Raw genomic sequence first — 20,347 nt, forward strand, 5'->3', positions numbered from 1 at the left:
TCTTCATGGGTGTTGTGTAGCACTGGCTTCATGTCCATCTCTGAGCCAAGGGGAGAAGGGGGAGGAAGAGAGGGACAGAACCAGCAGTCTTGCTTGTCGCCAGGATTTTTATGCACCTGAGTCATCCATCTGATCAACTCAGCTTTGCTCTGCCGCCATTCAGTTTTTGCCTTTTGTTTTTTTCTCCTTACTCTCCACTCTCAGAGATTTCTACACATTATGACCTGACATACGGAGTGCATTGCAGGCCCCTGCCCTTGTCTGGAAGAAAGAATTGTCCTATGATTTGTTTTTGCCAGGTGCCTGTTTTAAAGCAACTCTCTCCTGCTTGCTCCTGAAGGCTTTCCTGGTTCTTCAGCGCAGACAGTGTGGCTTATACAGGAGCCTGTCCAATATCTGGCCACTGCTTAAGGCTGGAGAGCTGAGATGAGGAAGTGGCTTGACTGATGGCTATGTCTGAATAGTGTGTGAACTGGATGCTTTGGTACAAGTGTGGGGGCTGATTCACAGAACATGGGCTTAGAGCAGAGATGAGTGTCTGAGCAGTATGTCATCTGCAGAGGAACCTGGGAATAGTGACAAAGGGCTTGCTTCATTGCTGCTGTCTAGCTCAGCCAAACTGATTTCTTTAAAACAAGTCTCAGCAATACAGAAGTGGAGGGGCTCAGAGCCCCTGGTTCAGCCTCCAAAGTACAAAGGCTAGTGCTGCTACACCAGATGGGTTATTTATCTGGAGGAAGGGAGAGAGAGAGGGAGGTAAGGGAAGGGAAATACAGAAAGCAAGGTAGAGAGAAACACAGGAAGGAAGACAGAAAGGAAGGAAGAGACAGGCAGGACAGGATTCATTTTCACCGCCTTAGTTGAATAGGACAGTGGTGCCAGATGGTCTGCAGAGGAAGAAGCCTGTTCTGTGGCTGTGGCTCTCCTCAGGCACATCATAGGGCTCACATATTATTGGAGGCAGACTCTTCCTACACCATGGCAGCCTTGCCTTCCTACACAACACAGTGGTGGCCTATTCTCTTGACCTTGTGAGAGCAGGAGTCAGAGCAGTGAAAAACAAGCGTGACAGGGCGTGCACAATCCCATCCCAGGAGCCCTTTCTAGATGTGGGGCTATGTCGTGTCCCCAGGCAGGCGGCATCTAGAGACCATCACTGGGGAGAAAATGGAGTCCAGAGCACCAGGCTGTCTTTGGATTCTCCTAATTTACTTATCGATATATTCTTTTCCTCTGTTGCAGGTTCCAAATCCCATGACTGTCACATCCTGAGTGTTGGCTTCTCAGGAGGGACGCCTGGCAGGACAGGCGGTGTTTTAGAGACTTGTTTTGTCATTTTGTATGCTCGGTGTAAATGCCTGTAAATCCCCAGTGCTTGATGCCTCTTCATCTGCCACTGTGCCTTTCACTCCACAGAGCCATTATCCAGGCGTCCTCATTTTGAAACAAAACCTTATGTGGTGTGGTGACATTTAATTTACTGTTTCTCATTTCAAAGTCCTTAAAAATATTAATTAATTCCTGTCAACCCCCAGGAGGCACATTATTAATATCCAAAGTGCCTTTCATGCTGGTCCATTAATGTGTCCTCTCAGTGTGATAGGTAAGAAATGAGGTTGAATCTTTTTTTTTTTTTTTTTTTTTTTGCAATTGCACAAGATAAGACCTTGCTAGAGCCAAGGTCAGAAATAACGAATCCCTGTTTTTATTATGACTTTGGGTGTGCCTTTGAGGAACAACACCCCTGTTGGGGCACAGTGTCTGAGGCAATGGGTGAGTTTCAGTAGAACTGTATGTTACAAATCCAGTTTGATAGCTGTGCAGAGTCAAGAGAAACTGCTGCAACGGAGAAAAGATGAGTGAGAGGCAGGCAGGAAGCAAAGGGCACCCAGCATTTCCACCCCAGACTCTTCCAGTAACTGAAGGTCCACTTGGGAGCCTAGACACTGTGTAGCCAATGAGCATTGCTTCTGGAGGGCAGTTCCGGTGTCATTCTGGAGTGCTCTCTTTGCTTTATGTGGTGTCTTGTCCTCCTCTTCCCTGCCCTCCCCAGCCCTTCCCTTCCCTCCCCTCCTCTCTGGTCCTGGCTGTCCTGGAAGACAGTCTGTAGACCAGGCTGGTCTCACTCACAAAGATCCTCCCTCCTCTGCAGCCCCCCCCCCCCCCCACACACACACTAGACCCAGTGTTGAGAGGAGTATTTCTGTAGTTTGCCACGAGGCACAAGATAACCACTGGTACTGTTGTTCCAGCTGAGCTGGTGGCCCTGCCCTCCTTCCCGTTGCTCTGAAAGCCGAAGTCCTGTACTCCATTAGAAGTAGGTGGAACCAGCTGCCAGGCCATGTGCTAAGCAGAGCACCTGGCTGCAGCTTGGCAAATTTAAGGTTTGGCTCACTTGGTCAGACAATCCTACAAGTGTGTAGTGCAGGCACTTAGTAAAGGGTATCTGGATCCTGTATGGTGCTTTGTTGACTTTGAATGTTTTAAATGTTGATAAACAAAAAACAATAGCTGCTGAGAGACATTGAATTATGGAAACTGCTAAATTAAACCAACCTATATATAAAATGTCTTTGCTTCAAAATGGAAGTCAGAAAATATGTTGCATTGGGGGAGAGGCTTTGCTTTTATTTCAACAAGAAACAAACAAACAAACAAAAAAACCTGTGGATTTCCTCAGAATTAATAAAGACCAGATTTGATCGGGGTAGATAGACTTCCTGAAAAGCTTGGCCACAGACATGAATTAAAAAACAGAGAGAGAAAAGAAAAACTTCAAGACAGGTAATGTATATACTGACCCTTCTGTGTGGGAACAGCTCTGAGACCGGATGAGATATGAGAAATGGGTGATTGCGGAGCCTCATGCCTGCAGCCTGGCCTAGTCTCCCTCCAGTAGCATGCCAGCCACTGCTCATAAACCCCGTTCAAGTGCTCAGTGGCAGGGCCTCTTAAGAGAATCTTTCTAGCCCCTCCCTACCACTTCCTGTGTGTCTATGTGTTCTGGGTCCCTCAAAACCTGTATGACTGATTCTGGTCATCTAGTAGCTAGCTCCACCCTTTATTGGCAGTCTTGGAAGTGTCAAAAATATCCACAACAGTGTTCAGAATTCAGAGTCCGTGTCCTCTAAGCAGTGTCACTCATTACACAAATTCAGTGATGAGCCAAGGGTGACCCCCACCATTCTGACCTCTTGGGAAAGTGGAGCCTGTGCCTGGCACCGCCAGGCACCATAAAGGCCTGATGAGCTCTGCATTGCCCAGCACACAAGCACCACTTCCCATAGCATTTCACAGAGTTGTGTTGACATTCACTTATGTCACTTTGATGTCAGATAGCATTTCATCATTTTGATTTGTTCCTTTACTAATTATAATAATTAATGTCACTAACAATCTGGTGTCACTGAACATCCTAGCTGTTAGTAGTATGTCATTCAAGCTGTAGAGAGGGCAAGTACACACTGTACTGAAGGGTACACACTGAACTGTCAGTAGTGCTGGCCCCACATAGTCTGCAGGTCCTAGTGATGCCACCCGCTTTGTTTATGAGCTGCATTCTGGTCTCGTGAGGAAACCCTGAGAGGAGCTCCACTTTGACCCTAGACTGCCCAGTCCTGCAGGTGCTTTGTGTGACTCGAATGCTCTTTGCTGACAGGTCAGATACAGAGACCGCCCTCTAAACCTTCTGCATGCTCCACGGACTACATGGACTGGCTCCCTGAGCTGTCAGTTTGTTTATTTCTCTTTAACAACCAATGAAGTCAGTTTGCTAGAGTAGTTGACTTAGTCATTTGCAATAGTGACTGCATCCTCATCATGGCTCCATGCTGACTGAAGTAGTCTGCTAAACAGTCTTAGAAGGACTGCATGACTCTGTGAGGTGCTGGTGGATTGTCATCTCAGGAACTCTGAGGGGGTCTCTTCTAAGTGCTTCTCAGGTTTGGGGCCTGCAAAGCGGTCTCTTCACTTTTAGGTGGTTTTCCTTGGCACTTCTGTTCAGGTTCATATACCCCTTCTCCAGAGACTCCACACTAGGGCTGCTTCTTTTGCTGCTTAAGATTTTTTTTTTTCCTCAATGACCTTTGAGCCTCTAAAGAGGGCATGTGATGCAGATGTTCCACTTGGAGCTAAGCATTCCATAGCCTCTTCTTAGTCTCTGAGCACTGGCTGCATTAATTGCTATCTATTGCAAAAGGAACTTCTCTGATGACAGTAAAAATGCAGTAATCTATGGGTATAAAGACAAGAGCTTAGAGAGCAGAGTGAGTAACAGTATTAGACTCTTCAATCGGGGCGGCCCATGACCTAGCCAGCCATGGAGTTTTGTCTAATTAGTGGTACCAAATGTGGCTTTGGTCTTGTAGAGTGGATTTTAAATCCAATCAAAACATAGCATTCGTGCATAGAACATCCGTGACACTATTTATTGTGCCACTGCATATCTTGGCAGGTGAAGTTGCTTTGTAGCTTGCGGGGTTCACAGCTGCATAAGACGGTTGACTTTTCTTTCTCTTTGGAATACGTGGCGCCTTTCCGCCATGAGTGCTAGATAGCGGGGATGAAGCGTCCTCCACGCTCTGTGATCTAAGTGTTATATCTTCAGCTATAGCGTCTCACCTATTGTTCGGGACGGTAACCAAAGCAAAGCAGCAGGATATACAACTCAGTCGCTGCCGTATACACCAGAACATAGATAGTGGGAAAGAAATCTAGGAAACCATCTCATCATATATTACAACAACAACAACAACAAATACCCAAACCTTGAACTGCATCTAAACACGGAAAGGAAATTTAACTTGTACAGTGAAAACTGTAAGAAACTGAAGAAAGAAACTGAAGAATTTACCGGAAGCTGGAACGACCTCCCAAGCTGACAGATTTTTAGGATTAATATGTTTGAAGACCCTGGTGTTCATTGCAGAGCCTCACCCTAGGCACTCAGTGTCCACTGAGAAATGGAGGAGGGCTGTATGAAGTCAGACATTGCTTCTGTCTCTTTGTAACTTTGCCATTGCTTCTGTGTACACTGCAGACCCTTGTTTGAGTAAATTCTCTGTGCTGTATGTTCTCAAGTTTTCAAGGCAGTCCCTCTGGTCTTCAGAAGGATCCCTTGTGTGTTTGACTTGTGTGATATGTGACAAGCTGTCTTTAACTCGTGTTGAATGTTATAGTTGTTCTTCGTGAAAACAGACCACATGACCATATGCTCTTCTAACTAACTGGTGCTCACTTTTTCTTTTTCTTTTCTTTTTGGTTTTTTGAGACAGGGTTTCTCTGTGTAGCTTTGGAGCCTGTCCTGGCACTCACTCTGGAGACCAGGCTGGCCTTGAACTCACAGAGATCCGCCTGCCTCTGCCTCTGCCTCCTGAGTGCTGGGATGAAAGGCGTGCACCACCATCTGTGGGCTGGTGCTCACTTTTAATGTAAAAGCTTGGAGCCTCTCATTCAAGACCCCGCAGCTGCTCCGGGTAGTTAGCTTAGCCCCTACCAGCGTGTGACAAGTGTCTTCTTTCTCTTCCCACCACAGGCTCGGTACAAGCAGAGCCTCGACCCCACGGTGGATGAAGTGAAGAAGCTTTGCACATCCCTGCGCAGGAACGCCAAGGAGGAGCGGGTCCTCTTCCACTATAATGGCCACGGGGTGCCCAGGCCCACAGTGAATGGAGAAGTCTGGGTCTTCAACAAGGTAGGCCGGCCCTCAGCCTCCACTCTTCCTTCTCCAGAAGGCTTGTCAGCTTGGGGGTTACCTGAGGTCTCCTGCCTATAGCTGTTGCTGAACCCTGGGTGTTTTATCTGTTCAGCCTTTGGAGAACAGCAGCCTGGGACTCCTTGAGGATGATGAGGCAGAGGAGCCATTTCTTTTGGAGGATGGATTGATGAAGGAATCATAAGGCTTCGGGTGTGGCTTGCTGTTGTCAGTGAGAGGCTGATGCTCATTATGAGTGGACCTCATGTGCAGTCTTTGCAGTCTTCTCTGGTTCCTGAGTGTCAGAGAACCAGCATGTTCTTAGAAATGAAGTTGTTGTGGGTATTCTAAAGAGCTGGTGCCCAGCTGCCCCTCAGCCTTTCTGAAGGTCAGAGCTTGAGCCTCTAGTGGTGCCTTGATTCAGAGTTAGAGGGTGAGGGAAGGAAGCACCTCTGCCCCACGCTGGACTGAGGGGTGCGTGTCACACGTTCTATGGGGCAGATGTTTATGCTGTGGCGAGCAGCCTGCCACGCTGACCTCACTCCTCTGCTGTGTATGAAAGGTGGTTCTGGAGGTCTCTGAGCTTTGATTTTTGGATGCCAGCAAAAGTGAGTTTAGATTTCAGTCAAGCCACTCAATAGTGTCAGGACTGGACAAGTGATAAGCATCTTTCTCTGGTTCCTCATGGCAGAAGTTGCTTGATTGCCTCCTCCTACAGAATAAACACACACAGCAAGCGTATCACTGGCCATTCACATTTTCTGGTAGAGGGCTTCCTGCTAATGTCCAACATCCTGTTGTCCCTGCACTGCTACCTGGTGAGACTACAGAGGGCCTGTGAGTAGGTTTCAGACTCTTCCCCAAAGGTGCAGTGAACATGGGCCTGAAGTTCAAGATCCAGTTAGTTCCCTCTGAGGGGTAGAGCCCTGCTTCCCTTATATGGTCTATTACCACCTGTAATGTCTTATTTCCATTTCTATTCATAGATTCCATTTATATTATAAACATGGGGGGATTGCACATGTGCCACAACATACATCTGAGGTCAGAGGACAGCTTCTGGAAGTCGTTTCTTTCCTCCTAGCATGTGGGTCCTGGGAACTGAACTCAGGCTGTCAGGCTTGATGTAGCCTTCTAAGCTATCTTGCTAGCCCAGTTAGGAAAGAGGCAGAATTTAAAGGAACATGGTGTCATGAACCCCCAGAAACTCAGGAATGGAGACTTGGAGCCTGTGTGCCCTTCTCATCCTTCCTCTCTACTGATGTGAGGGCACATAGGAATCCAAGCTCCTTATTCTCTGGTTGTCCCATATCAGATCGTATCTGCAGAGAGGAACGGTTTACTTCAGCTTATGAATATGTAAATACACACACACACACACACACACACACACACACACACACACACACGCACGCGCGCGCGCGCGCGCGCGCGCACTAAAAGGTAGTGTGTGTGTGTGTGTGTGTGTGTGTGTGTGTGTGTGTGTTTGGGGTATGCGTGTGGTATGGTCTTACGTGAATGCATGTGAAGGTCAAAGGTCAATGTGGGTTGTCTTCAATTGACCACCCTCTTGAGACAGGGTCTTTTCTGAATCTTAGGGTCTATTCTGAATCTTCTCTCACTGTTTTGGCTAGACTGCCTGACCAGCAAGCCCCATAGTGCTGGGGTTGCAGACTACACCACTGCACCTGGCTTTTACGTGGGCTTACACACATGCATCACTGCCCTGGCTTTTCCCACTGCATGCTTGTGCCGTAAGCACTTTATGTGCCAATTATCTCCCTATTTTGGTTTCATGCCGTTGTGGCAGGGAGACATGAAAACATGCCGATTGAAGTGTTCAGCAGCTGTTCATTACAGAGTAGTGCCACCTGCAAGCAGAAAACCAGGCCAGAAGTGGCACCAAGCTCTAACCCTCGAGCCCGACCCCAGTGACCACAAGTCACTCAACTAATACCCATGTCCTCAGTCTCCCAAAATATCACCACCAGCTGGGAACCAATTTGTTGAAACACACGAGCCTCTTCGGGACATTTCTTTTTTTGGGGGTGTGGTGCTGGGGTGGGGGGGTTGAGGCAGGCTTTCTCTGTGGCTTTGGAGGCTCTTGTAGACCAGGCTGGTCTCGAAGTCACAGAGATCCACCTGCCTCTGCCTCTGCCTCCCGAATCCTGGGATTAAACATGTGCACCACCACCACCACCTGGCCTTCTTAGGGACATTTCAAGTTCAAACCATAGCATGGGTCCCAGGTGGTTTTAAGTTGATTCCCTGGGGCCATCCTGAGGGTAAAAATATAGGGTCTTGGTATATGTGGACTCCCTCAGTTGCAGACACTGAGTCTGGACTATGGTGAATTAGGATTGAGCATAGACAGGGTTCCAGTGTTTCTTCTCGTTGGATTGGGATTCTCTCTGCCGTTCATATATGTGCTTTCTCCTGTTTCCTGAAGATTCAACCCCCAGTGACTACCCGTGCTGGTAGGTGTCCTCTCATTTCACAGCAGTATGGTGCGCTGTGTTCTGCCTGCCCCCTTCTCATTCCTTGTGTACAGGGTAGCATCCGATGGGTCTTCCCTCTGTCCCAGAGGCCTTCTTTCTCACTGTGCTGGCCGCATGTTGGAAAAGGTTCATTGTTTACAAGTAAGCTTTCTTGGAACCTGTTGAATATGAGTTCTTCTGACTGCTAGCCACACAGCCTTTCTTCTTGCCTTGTCTCCTTTTGTCTTACCCATGTTCTAGGCAGAAACTTCATCATCCTATGAACTGTGACTGTCTTCTCTAAATTTATGATTTGTTTTTCATTCTGCTTTCGGTATCCTATGATGGGCGGGTCACACTGGCTGTTCTCTCAGGGGCAGCAGCATGGCACCTAAGCCTTCCTCAAAGTTTTGTGTTTAATTAATTACAGCTAGGTCTTTAATGTACCCAGAACTTTTTTTCATATGTAGCATTCATCCTTACAGCCTACTGCTGCCTTATCATTCATGCCAGTTTTGACCTGAGTCAGGTTTCTTCAGCTTTTGGGTGTGTCTGAGCTAGGTTCTGTGCCAATCAGGTGTCTTGGTTTTCATGTTTCTTAGTTTGGGGGGATGGGCACTCTTTGTTGGTGTTTTGGCTGATCTTGGCCTTTTGGTCTAGTAAGAAAATACCGAATCCATTCATTTGTTTCCTTAAGACTTCTGGGGCTGGAGAGATAGCTGAGCAGTCAGAGAACTTGCTTCTTCTCCAGAGGACCCAACCAAGTTCACTTCCTATCATCCACATTGTGGCTCACAGCCACCTGTAACTCTTGGCTTCAGGCTTTCCACTGCCCAGTCCCTAGGTAGCTACTTTAATGTGGCATATTCTCTCTTTCCCTCCCTCCCTCTCACCCTTCTCCTCCCCTCCCTCCCTCCCTCCTCCCTCCCTCCCGTAAGAATAAAAGTAAATCTGAAAATAAAAGCTTGTTGAAATATGTCATCTATGGCTACAGATTATTATTACAGTGTTAAGTCTTTTAAAGTGTCTGTCATAAGAGTGTATGTTTCTTATGTTCTTACTGGGGTATATGGGGAAGCTGGTCTCCCAACTCTTACAGATTCTCATGTCTTGTCAGTGCTTACTGTTGCTTTTCCTGATAGATGATGTCATTTGTAAATGGCTGTTTTCATTTCTTTCCCCTGGTTTGTGCCTTGTATGTATTGCACTTGTTTTGCAGTGCTGGCCTCCCAGAGAAGGAAGCAGTGACAGGCACCTTGTCTCCTCTGTGAGGAACACTTTGTCCCTGTGAGGTCTGCAGGAGACTTTTTGTGGGAAAGGGGAAGATGTAAGCATTTTGTTGTTTTTCGTTTCTTGTTTTTTTGAGACAGGGTTTCTCTGAGTAACAGCCCTGGCTGTTTAGGTAGCTTTCTTTATAGACCAGGCTGCCCTTGAACTCCCAGAGAACCACTTACCTCTGCCTTCCAAGTGCTGAGACTAAAGGCATGTGCCACCATCACCCAGGGGAAACAATTACTTATCAGCTTAAGAACTTTCCTACCTCAGTGTCAGGAATCATGAATGAATGTTGATTCTTCCGAAGCCTTTGTTGTGGTGTGTGTCAGATTAAAAAAGATCTATTCCTACTTGTTTTTAATTATGAGGAGATGTTGCCTTTTCTAAAGTCATTGATTGTTTTGGTGTATTTCTGTTAAGGTTGGTAGCATGCTTTTTCTGCTGAAACTGACACAGTCCTGCACGGTAGCATGTGACACCGTCATGTGCTACACACCTATTCTCAGAAGGCTTATTTGTCACTGTGGATCACTTGTGTCACAAATGATTTTATTCAGCTTGCTGATATTTGCTTTAACTCTGTGTTTCCTGGTGAGCTCTCCCTGGATTTTTCTTACTTTTGTGTTTGTCTGGCTTGAGTAACCAATATCCTGTGGCCTGAGAAATCGAATAGGAAACTTTGCTTCTCTGTAAGTTTAGAAGCTTTACTGCTGTGAAGTCTGTAGCACCTTTCCTGATTAGAAGTGTGTGTTCATGTCTTCTCACTTTTTCAACAAAGCCTTTGAATTTGTTGACACTTGTTGCTCAAAATATCCCTTGCCACCATGTTTGTCCAGGTAGCGGTGGTGGTATGTGTCTTTTGTTCTTGGGGCTGAGCACACAAGCTTTCCTTTTGTCCTTAATTACTCCGATGAGGGGCACTTGTGCCTGTATCAATCTTGTCTGTATCCAGCTTTGAGCTTTGAGGTGCTGCAGAAGGTATACAGAACAGCAACACCTCATGTATACCGTGTGTGCTCCATGGAGTGTAGTGTCCTGAATGGGTGTTTCCTTCCTAAGCACAGTATTGTTAAATCGCCAGGGCCATCACCACCAGTCAGTCCCACAGTCTGGTTTCTTACAGCACCCACACACATCTCCTTCCAGCTATCCCACAGAATCTGCCAGGGCTCATGCCTGTGCCCACTCTCCAGGCTGACTAGCCTCTGTCACTGTGTGCTAGCCTTCTGGTCCCCAGTTTCTCTTCTGACTTTGGCTGCTTATAAAGTGAAGTTTTAATTTAATGACTTCCTTTGGTGAGTTAGCATAGTTTGGATCAGTCTTTAAAGACATTAGTAGGCCTTCACTTGTGGAATGCTTTATTGACTCTATAGACAATGAACAGTCTGGAGCCCCCGTTAGAGTCTGTCCCTGTTGTCTGCAGTTGCCAGGATTGATGAGCCACTGTGGTACACTTACTAGCTATGTCCTGCTTTACACTAGCTAAGGATCACTGTTGTTCACAATTGTCTTGTGTTATCACAGCTGTATATGTGGGTCACCCAGCATCAGTGCCAAGTAGAATTCATTCATTGTCCTAGAGACCCCAGTGCTCCACCTCTCTCCACTGCTCTCTTCCTCCCCCTTCTCTTCCTCCACCTCCTCCCTCCCCCCCTTCCTTCTTTTCTTTTTAGCTGTATCTTTTCCAGAAGGCACTGTCGTTGTTGCCATCTGGTGTGCACATTTCCTTTCAGAGTTGTGTTCAAGGCTCTCCAAGTCTTATGGTTGGATTGTCCAGTTCTTCCTCTTTTACCAGTAGATAATTCTGCATTTTGCATTCAGCTCTGAAAACAGCTCAGTGCCCCAGTTATGAATAATACTGCTTACACCTCTGCTCTTGAGACAGGTATTTATGCAGCCCAGGCTGGCCTTGAGCTCATGGATCTTTCTGCTTCTGCTTCCTGACTTAGGATTCCTAACATTTGATATGGACTTAAGTTTTCGGTTCATGATTGCTGGTGCACATGGTCAGAGCATATTTAACTCTGTACTACAAGACTTTGTTGCAAAGTGTCTATGCCATTTGCCTTTCCACCAGTACTGAGTGAAGGCTTCCTTTGGTTCACATATGCCTGCCTTGGCACTGTCAGCATTCTGGATTATAGTCATTCTGTAAAATGTGTACTGGGATCTTGCGGCTGTTGAGTTTATAATTCTGAGTAGTCCTGACTTGTGGCAGGGTAGTTAGCGTTCAGCATTTCTTCATATGCCTGACTGTGGTCTGTTGTCTCCCTTGCTAAAGTGTCTGATCAGATCCATTTTACCCTGTAGTGTGGAACCACAGCCTTGTGTGCTGAGCAGCTTCTCCCCTGAGCTACATCCCGGGCTTGCACGCTTGAAAAACAAAATGCTACTGGGCTTTAATAATTCCTTGTGCCTTTTAGACATTGGTCCTTGTCAGCAATGTATCTTTGTAGGTATTTTCAGTTTATGGCTTGTCTTTATTAGTAGTGGACATTGTTTTTATTACTGACGAGTTCAGATCAGTTACTCTCCAGGGTATCCAGCTTCTGGTTTAGTTTCTTTGCTTCTTTGTGACTTTATGTCAGAATGGGGAAAGCAAGCTGAAATGTGTCATCTCCAGAGGTGCAGCTAGAATTGAAGGGCACTCCAAGTGAAGAGAGTAATTCTGCCATTGCAGAGTCACTCCTAGCCAGCATGCAGTCATGTTAACAGTCGCCAATCGGAACCACTAGGGATCAAGTGAGGCATGTCCTGATGACAAGCAGGCACCCTGTGTGTCCACACTGAGCATCAGCTGGAAACACAGCAGATTGGACAGAAAAAAGGGCACAAGCTTGCTACTTACCTGGGTGTACAGATGCTGAAGATCGGTAGTTCAAACTTCCCAAAAAGAAAACTCGAGCAGAACAGAATTTTTCCTATTTAATGGAAAAGATCTGAACAATGTCATCGGTCACCCTGACTTACTGAGGAACGAGGCAGCGTCCACCCAACAAGTATAGAAACACATTCAGTGTCATGGTGAACTCTGCAGGCTGGAACAGGAGGATCCAGAGTTTGAGACCAGCCTGGACTATGGAGCAGTATCATGTCTCAAAGCCTTAGCTCTAACCCCAGTCACAGCGGGGCACTGTGGTGGCCCGCAAGTAGAAGTAGAGATGGAGGGTGTGGCAGATGTGTGCTTTCTGATTCTGGCATGTACCAAATGCTACTCCTCTTTAGTCCTCTGTGCCTTCCCTGTGGTCCTGTGTGTGTGTCTTTGTGTTCTGAGATGCTCAGTCCCTAGCATCCAAGAGGCTTGTCTCCTGCCATGTGGGTCAGCCCGACAGTGTCTAGTTGGTCGTAAAAGCAGATTTGTTTCTGGTGCAAAGATCCATTTTATTTTTCACCATGTTGTCCTGTTGATTGATCCTTTCATAGAATCCATTTTCACGTGATTGTTCACTGGAGACAGTCTGGTATTTATCCAGATTCAGATAACATAAAACCTCAGTGACACTGTGCAGACCTGTTGCTAAATCCATCGACTCTAACAATCTACTCCACTAACCACCATGAAGTTAGTGCTATTATAAATAATACATGGTAGGGAAAGGTAATATTCAGAACACTGTGAGCATATTTGTCTTAACTCCACACTTTTCTCTGTAAATCACCATTACCTGTCTCTAGTTCTTCCCTTGACTTCTGAAGAAACCCAGGTTCAACACTTGATTGTCCTTGGCTTCCTGGTCTGTCAGGCCATTCGCACCACAGCTATAGCCACTAGCAATAATGAGGTACAGTATCCACCAGGGAGAAGCACCATTCTGCTCCTTGGATAGATACTTCCTGCTAGTTTTGGACCCTCTTTTCTCCTTTACAGAGAAGGGCTTTTCCCACTCAGTGTGACTTTTTCTCTGCTCTACAAAGTCCAACATGACAGACGCTGTTTCTGATCTTTGTGCACCCAATGGAGCGCCGAGTGACTTCTGCCTGCAAAGCGAGAGCCTCGTCACATAGAAGGCAGGCTGTGTCTCTGCTCACCTCTGCTTGATGCACCGAGCACTGGAGTTTTTATGGTTTACACTTTAATGTAGGATACTTTTTTTTAAGTTTTGTTTGGTTTATATCCATATTGTGTCCCCCACTTCCAGAATGCCATCAGACGCTGGGCCTGCTCTTCACAGCATCTCTCACAGTGTCTGATTGCTCAGGAGACCACACTAAAACCAAAGACTGTTTCCTTCCAGTTATTGGTCTTTAAGTCAAGTTAAAGGAAAACTGTTGACTGTGTTGTCACAACTCAGGGTGATAGAGGGAAAGATGGACAGGCCCTTTGAGAGGAGCAGAGCCCAGCTTAGCAATAAGCAGCGAGCCCCTCTTCTTCCCAGGGACCCCTTGTAGTCAGCCACCAAGTCTTCCAAATGAGAGCCAAGTGGAACCCTCTCCCGAGGGGTGCGGCTCTTAGACACAGCTTGCAGTGTTAGGAGACTCTGAGCTGTGAGAACTGAGTCTATACCAAGGCTTGGAAGGGACAGAAGATGCAGCATGGTGCGTCACAGGTTCCTGGGGGGAGGTGCGCGGCCAGGTGGCTTCTGAGATCTCTCCCTCTGCTGCTTGATGCATGGATTTGGGAAGACAGCAAGAGGACAAAAATCATAATCTACTAAATCCAGCCACCAAGGTGAACTTGAGTGTCGAGTCAGTCAGTGGTGGACAGTGTGGTGAACTGCAAGAGAAGTGCAGGCAGCAGCTGAGGCCTGGGCGGTGGCTAGGCTGAAGCAACAGGAATAAGGAGGGGCTGGGGGGCTGTCATCTGTGCCTGGGTAGTATGTTGGCCTTGGTGCATGAGATGTGGGACAGATGGCATTATGTCCCCAGTATGTGGCCTGAAGAAAGAGAGAGATCTGGGAATCAGGAAGAAGCCTCAGCAGGTACCAACGTACCAGCATCCTAAAACTGGGAGGAAGTCCACTTCTTCATCTGTTACCTAATGGATGGCATTCTGTCATAGCAGCAGAAAACACTAAGCCAGAGAGGGAGGAGAAACAAGAAAAAATGTGGAGGTAGCTGGGGAAGTTGCATCAATCACAGAGAAAGTGATGAGGTTCAGACTGTCCTGTTGTAAAGATGGGGTGCTCGGCAGCTGGGACTCTACTGCTCAAGGGACTACCTCCCCACCTGGTTCCTGTCCCTGTTGTAGGTGGCGTTTGCATGCCTGCTTTCTGGGCATGCCTTAGAGATTGATACCCCCCCCCCCAACACACACACACACAAAGTTGTTTCCTGGATGCTCACTAGCCAGCAGTAGGTGAGGATGGCTCAGAATTGTGGGTGTCATGAAGTGGTACTTGTGAGGCAGACCTGGCTGTCAGTGACTTCCATGTTGAACTTCAGGACCTTTGAGTCCTTAAGGCTGAGGGCTCTAACATTTTTGTTGTTGTTTTCGTTGCCCATGTCTTTCCTTTCTTGCAGTTAAGGAACCGTGCATTGCACAGCTACAGATACTGTTGTCATGATCATACGTACATACATGCTCAGACACAAGCACATACAGTTTGTGAGTCTTTTACACGACATCGTCACTATTACATAGATAGATGCATTGTCCTCTGGTAAGGAGCAGTTAGCTGCTGCTTCTGTTCAAAGACAGATCATAGCCTTTTTGGTTTGTTTGTTTGTTTGTTTCTCTGTGTAGCCCTGATTGTCTTGGAACTGCTATGTAGACCAGACTGGCTCCAACTCACAGAGATCTGTCTGTATCTGCTTCCCAAGGGCTGGGATTAAAAGTGTGTACCACCACTGCATGGCTGATCACATAGATTTTAAAATATGCATTCTTTGGAAAATTTATTTGTAGCTTTTATAATTATGTCACCCACACCAGACAGTATCATTTATTGAAATTGTTACTTTGTGCGAATGCAGAAGAGTCCAAGACGAAAGCCTTAATTGTATTGTGAGCTTGACCCCTGTCTTTTTAGAATTACTTTCATTTGCTTACAGTAGTAGAAGGCACTCAGAAAAAAAAATCTTTTTTTTTTTTTAGAGAAATCCCAGAAAACTTTGGCATTTTCTTTTCTTTATAAATTTATAAATAAATTCCTTGGTGCTGAAAGGTATCGTTACCTTCACCCACATTTTAACAACATTTTTAAAACAGACGGTTCCAGAGCCACTAAAAAACTACACTTGTAAGACAGTTGACGCGGTGTCCCTCTGATTGTCTGAGAAGGGAGCTAGGACCTGGGCAGATACTGTGTGTGATTAAGCCAACCTCACCATCTCCCCTTCTTTTCTTCAGGTGGACCCTTACTTCCCTCCCCCTTCCCTCTTGTTTGTTCACCGCTCCTGCTGGCCTTCCTGCTGGGCATCTTGGTCATGTGGGGACTGGTACAGGTGCTCTATGCTGTCCCCTGATTGTTTTTGTTTGTTCGTTTGTTAATGAATAATACCACTGCTCATGTCTTAGATAGCTTGCCTTTTCCATCCTCATGTATGCTTGTAAGTGTAGTCACCCCTTTGTGTTGTGTCCCCTTCTGCTGAAGAATGGGCAGAGCTGGTGCTGTGTTTCACTCTTGAGTTTCTCTTGCTCAGTTCTCGGGCATGACCCAAGCCCCTAGGCAGCAGCATGTGCTTGGTAAGGAAGGCTGGGCAGCTGTCTGAGTGCTCCAAGCTCCAATTACTGTGTGTGTGGGGGGTGGTCATGAGCCAGGTGTGCAGCTACTACACTTTACCAGGATGGCTTCAAATATTTAAATGTAGCTACTGATTTCACATGGGTTCATTACAGCATTTATTGTTCCTGGAATTCCTGGATATGTGGTTAGAAACACATCTTAACTCTTCTTTGATTACTTGAGAGCCGCAGCAGCTGCAGACCCCAGCCGTGTTTAATTTAGAACACGTGTTTACACTGGGACAGTGAATACTAAAAGAGAAATCTGACTCTTGGGAATTACTGCTATTTTAACTTTGTTGCCGTGACAGGCACCTGACAGTCAGCCTGTTTTTGGGCCTGTGGAGTACAGTACACCATGAGGAGACTGTGTGGAGGGGAGGTTCATTCACCTCTTGCCCAGGAGTAAAAAAAGATCAGGACTACATCACACACTGAGCGGCAGGTGTTTGGTGCATGGCCTGTGGGGAGCATTCTAGGTGAAAACTCCAAGGGTTTGAACCTGGTAACATTAAAGCTAGAAATGTATTCTGTCTTTGTCAGAGGGTGATTTCCTTGGAACCACCAGTACTCAATGCCCCTCTCTCAGAAAGTCACTTGGGCACTGACAGGGTTAAACCACTGCCCTGCTGCCTTAGCCTCTCAAGTCCTGGGATTGTAGGTGAAGGACACCATGCCTAACTAAGTTTTTTTTTTTTTTTTTTACATTTATTTAAATGTTATCGAGTGTGGTGCAGCTAACTTTTTCAACCAGGCTTCTGTTTCCAAGATGGGCCTGTGCTGTAGAGCAGTGCTGCGACTGATTCGTCAGACAGACAGACAGACAGACAGACAGACAGACAGACAGACAGACAGACAGACAGTCTACTTGGAACGCGCTCTGTGATTCACGGATTCTTTCCGCTGTTACTGACACCAGTTTTTACTTCCTCCTCCTCCTTCCCCCCCTCCCCCTCCACCCCAAGAGGGTTTCTTTGTAGCTTTGGAGGCTGTCCTGAAACACTTGCTCTGTAGACCAGGCTGGCCTCGAACTCACAGAGATCCTCCCACCTCTGCCTCACAAGTGCTGGGATTAAAGGCGTGCGCACCTCTGCCCAGCTAGTTTAATTTTCTTTATAAAGAATCCTTCTGTCTATATGTTTGGGTAGGCAAGAAAATCAGTGTGTGTGAGTGTGCTTGTTTCCACAATGATAACCTGAGTTGGATCCCAGGACTGATGTGGTAGGAGAGAACCAGCTCACAGTTGCTAGTGGTGCCACCTCACGGCTTTGCCAGTTGCTGCTTTGGTTTCTCCTTGGTCATGGGTGGATAACCAAGGCAGTTTGGGGCTGTACGCATGCTGCATGTCCTTAAGCAGTGTCCAGCTCCTCGTCTGCACGGCAGTAGAGACACCGCTGCCTCCCATTCCTCAGACTATTTAAATGTATTTTATCTGCATTGGTGTGAAAGTGTCAGGTCCCATGGAACTGGAGGTACAGTTGAGAGCTACCATGTGGTTGCTGGGAATTAAACCTGGGTCCCCTGGAAAAGCAGCCAGTGCTCTTAACTGCTGAACCATATCTCCAGTCCCTGCACATTTTGTTATTTGTGTTATGATCTAATAATACGATTTTTCTATTCAAAAATTATTCTATCCTTGGCCACCAGCATCAACATGGCTCTAGTATCTGATAGGGCCTGTTTCTTTTCCTTCCTTTCATACCCCCCCCACTCCCCCTTTGATTCTCACATTGCACCACGTTTTGATGTGTCTATTATTCTTCGAGTCCCTTCTCTACAGCTCCTCAAGATGCTGCAAGTTCCCCCAGTATTCCCTCTGTAATCAACTCTGATTGAGACACTTTCACACAGATCCCAAGAATCGTACTTAGAAACCAAGACATGGGCTCTTGGCATCAAGGTGTCTGCGGTGGGTTAGAGTTGGGTACAGTTTTGCAAGAGATGACCAGTGTTAGGGTGGTCTGTGTTTGGGCATTGTGTGTTGTAGACAATGTAAACTTCAGTGAGCAAATGGGGGGAGATAGGGAGAGAGACAGAGACAGAGATGGGGGGGGGGGGGACTTGGGGCTGGAACAGGCTGACCTTGCAAGAGTTCTGCTGATGGTCTTGAACGGCCTGTGCTCTATAGTGTAGTGAGAGTTTTGCAACAAATGGAAAGACTGTGAGCCTGGAGGACGCTGTTAGGTGATGCTTGAAGAGACAGCTGAAGAGAAGTTGCTGTTTCAGGAGGAGGCAACTCTGCTTGTGGATAATCAGAGAGTACCTGTCCCCTGGCACAGTGAAGCATGACAAAGGGGACAATATGGGAAATGCTGACTGCCGAGAGCAAGAGCTGTTGACTAGGAAAACCCAAGGAACCCTGCTTTCTCTGAGACATGGGAGCCAGGTAGAGGGAGGGAAGGAGGAAGAGAGAGAGCACAAGAAAAAGAGGTAATCGGGCTGCAGCTGGTCACATGTGAGTCACCTGCTGTCTGGGCTTGTTTCTGGGTGAGTCAGAAGCCAGGCCAAGTCCCCAGAGACAGGAGAGCAGAGCCTCACCATGCACCCTCCCCCAGGAAAACTGCATCTGACATTATGACACTGATGCCGAGAAAAAAACCACCACTGAGTGTTTAATCGGGTGTTGAAAAGATCAGTTGGTGGCCATCATGGTGTTTCTGAGTGTCTAATGCAGTGTCCAGGCCCAGGAGAGGCTACCCACATCCCCATGCCATCAGTTAGTGATTCTTCTCTGTGTGTCCATCGTCCACAGTCATACCCGGTAGAAGTTTTTGGTGGCACTCCTTTGCTTCATGTCGAAACCATTGTTTGCCATGTGATCAGGTTTGCCTGTCCAGGGTGCAACAGTGGAGCTGCAATGCCACATTGTTGTCCATACTGTCCCACTGGGGACACACACTGCACAAAACTAGATCCCGGCGCGCCCCCCCCCCCCCCATCCCACTGTAGTCCTGACTGGCCCTTCCTGCATGGTGGCCTATTGGTCACCTTTGCCTTCTTCTATGCTCATTGTTGTGGCAGTGCCAGGTATAGGAGCTGTTGGGCATTGCCATCTGCTCCACAGCTGAAATCAGTTTAGCTTCACTCTTTCCAGAAGGCTTACTAGTGCTGTAGCACATGCATTCCCTGGTGCTGAATTCATAGGTGCCACTGGCTCACAAGTTCCTGAGATATGGCCTTCACGGAGAGATACTCTCTGCACTCTTATAGGCTGGGCTTTTCCTAGCCATGGTTGCTATTATGGTTGAAGCAGTCTATAGTGACAGTCTGATAAAGCAAGTGGATTTTTCCTCCCAGGGTTTAATATAATCTGTCAGAGTAAGTGGATCCCCGCCCCCAGATTATCTCCGTGTAGCTCTAGCTGTCCTAGAACTAACTCGGCAGACCAGGCTGGCCTCAAACTCACAGAGATCCGCTGGGATTAAAGGTGTGTGCCAACACACTTTTCTGAGAAAGTGGATTTTAATGAATATATATGTGAAACCCATTTCGGGCTCTTTGGTTAGGGTTTCCCTGCTCTTTCAGTCTAGGTGGGTGTGGATCCAGCCCCCCTCTCTTGTTCACAGCCCCTGGCTGTTTCCCAGTCTCTGCTTCTGAATGCTGGGCTGTGCTCTAGGAACAGAGCCATGTTCCTGATAAGCATGTGGCTTCTTTGTTTTTTTGTGTGTGGGATTTTGTTTGTTTTCTTGTTTTTGGTTTTTGGAGACAGGGTTTCTCTGTAGCTTTGCAGCCTTCCCTGGAACTCCCTCTGTAGACCAGGCTGGCCTCAAATTCATGGAGATCCACCTGCCTTTACCTCCCAAGTGCTAGGATTAAAGGTGTGCGCCACCACTACCCAGCAGCTTCCTTGGTTTCTGTTCCTGCTGCTACTGGGTATTGGTCCGCTTGGTACTGAAGCTGTGCTTGAAGCCGCACTTGTATGGTTTGTAGGGCCTTAATTCTGGCCTGATGCTTGACAAACCCCAGTGATCTTTCCAAGATGGGTACTGGAAGCCCCATTTGCTGGCTAGTGAAGGTTAGCTTTCAAAGGTCATTCTTTTCATGGTGATTTAAATCTGTGGGTTCTGCTCTCCAAGGGGGATCACAGCTTTCTGAATTTGTTGTCTCACTAAAACACACAGCTAATGGTTTTGATGAAATGGTCTCTCTTTTCAGCCAGGGAAAGTTTTTTTGTTTTTTGTTTTTTTTTTGTTTGTTTGTTTTTTGTTTTTTAGGGGTATCTGGCAACGTCTGGAGACC

At 46.9% G+C, this 20,347-nt stretch overlaps 1 protein-coding gene across 4 annotated transcripts in view; it reads left to right on the plus strand.

The window, feature by feature from the left end:
- The window catches only part of Rptor (regulatory associated protein of MTOR complex 1), a 258,920-nt gene that overhangs the window by 100,709 nt on the left and 137,864 nt on the right, over nt 1–20,347 (plus strand). For 3 of the 4 annotated variants that reach the window (XM_027425469.2, XM_027425467.2, XM_027425468.2), the window contains exon 4: nt 5,534–5,692. The exons of the other annotated variant lie outside the window; for it this stretch is intronic. In XM_027425469.2, the coding sequence (XP_027281270.1) occupies nt 5,534–5,692 (159 nt within the window). The remainder of the gene's footprint in view (nt 1–5,533; nt 5,693–20,347) is intronic. 4 annotated transcript variants of the gene reach the window in all.

Source organism: Cricetulus griseus, chromosome 7 (genome assembly GCF_003668045.3).
Source record: "Cricetulus griseus strain 17A/GY chromosome 7, alternate assembly CriGri-PICRH-1.0, whole genome shotgun sequence".
NCBI classification, from domain to species: domain Eukaryota; kingdom Metazoa; phylum Chordata; class Mammalia; order Rodentia; family Cricetidae; genus Cricetulus; species Cricetulus griseus.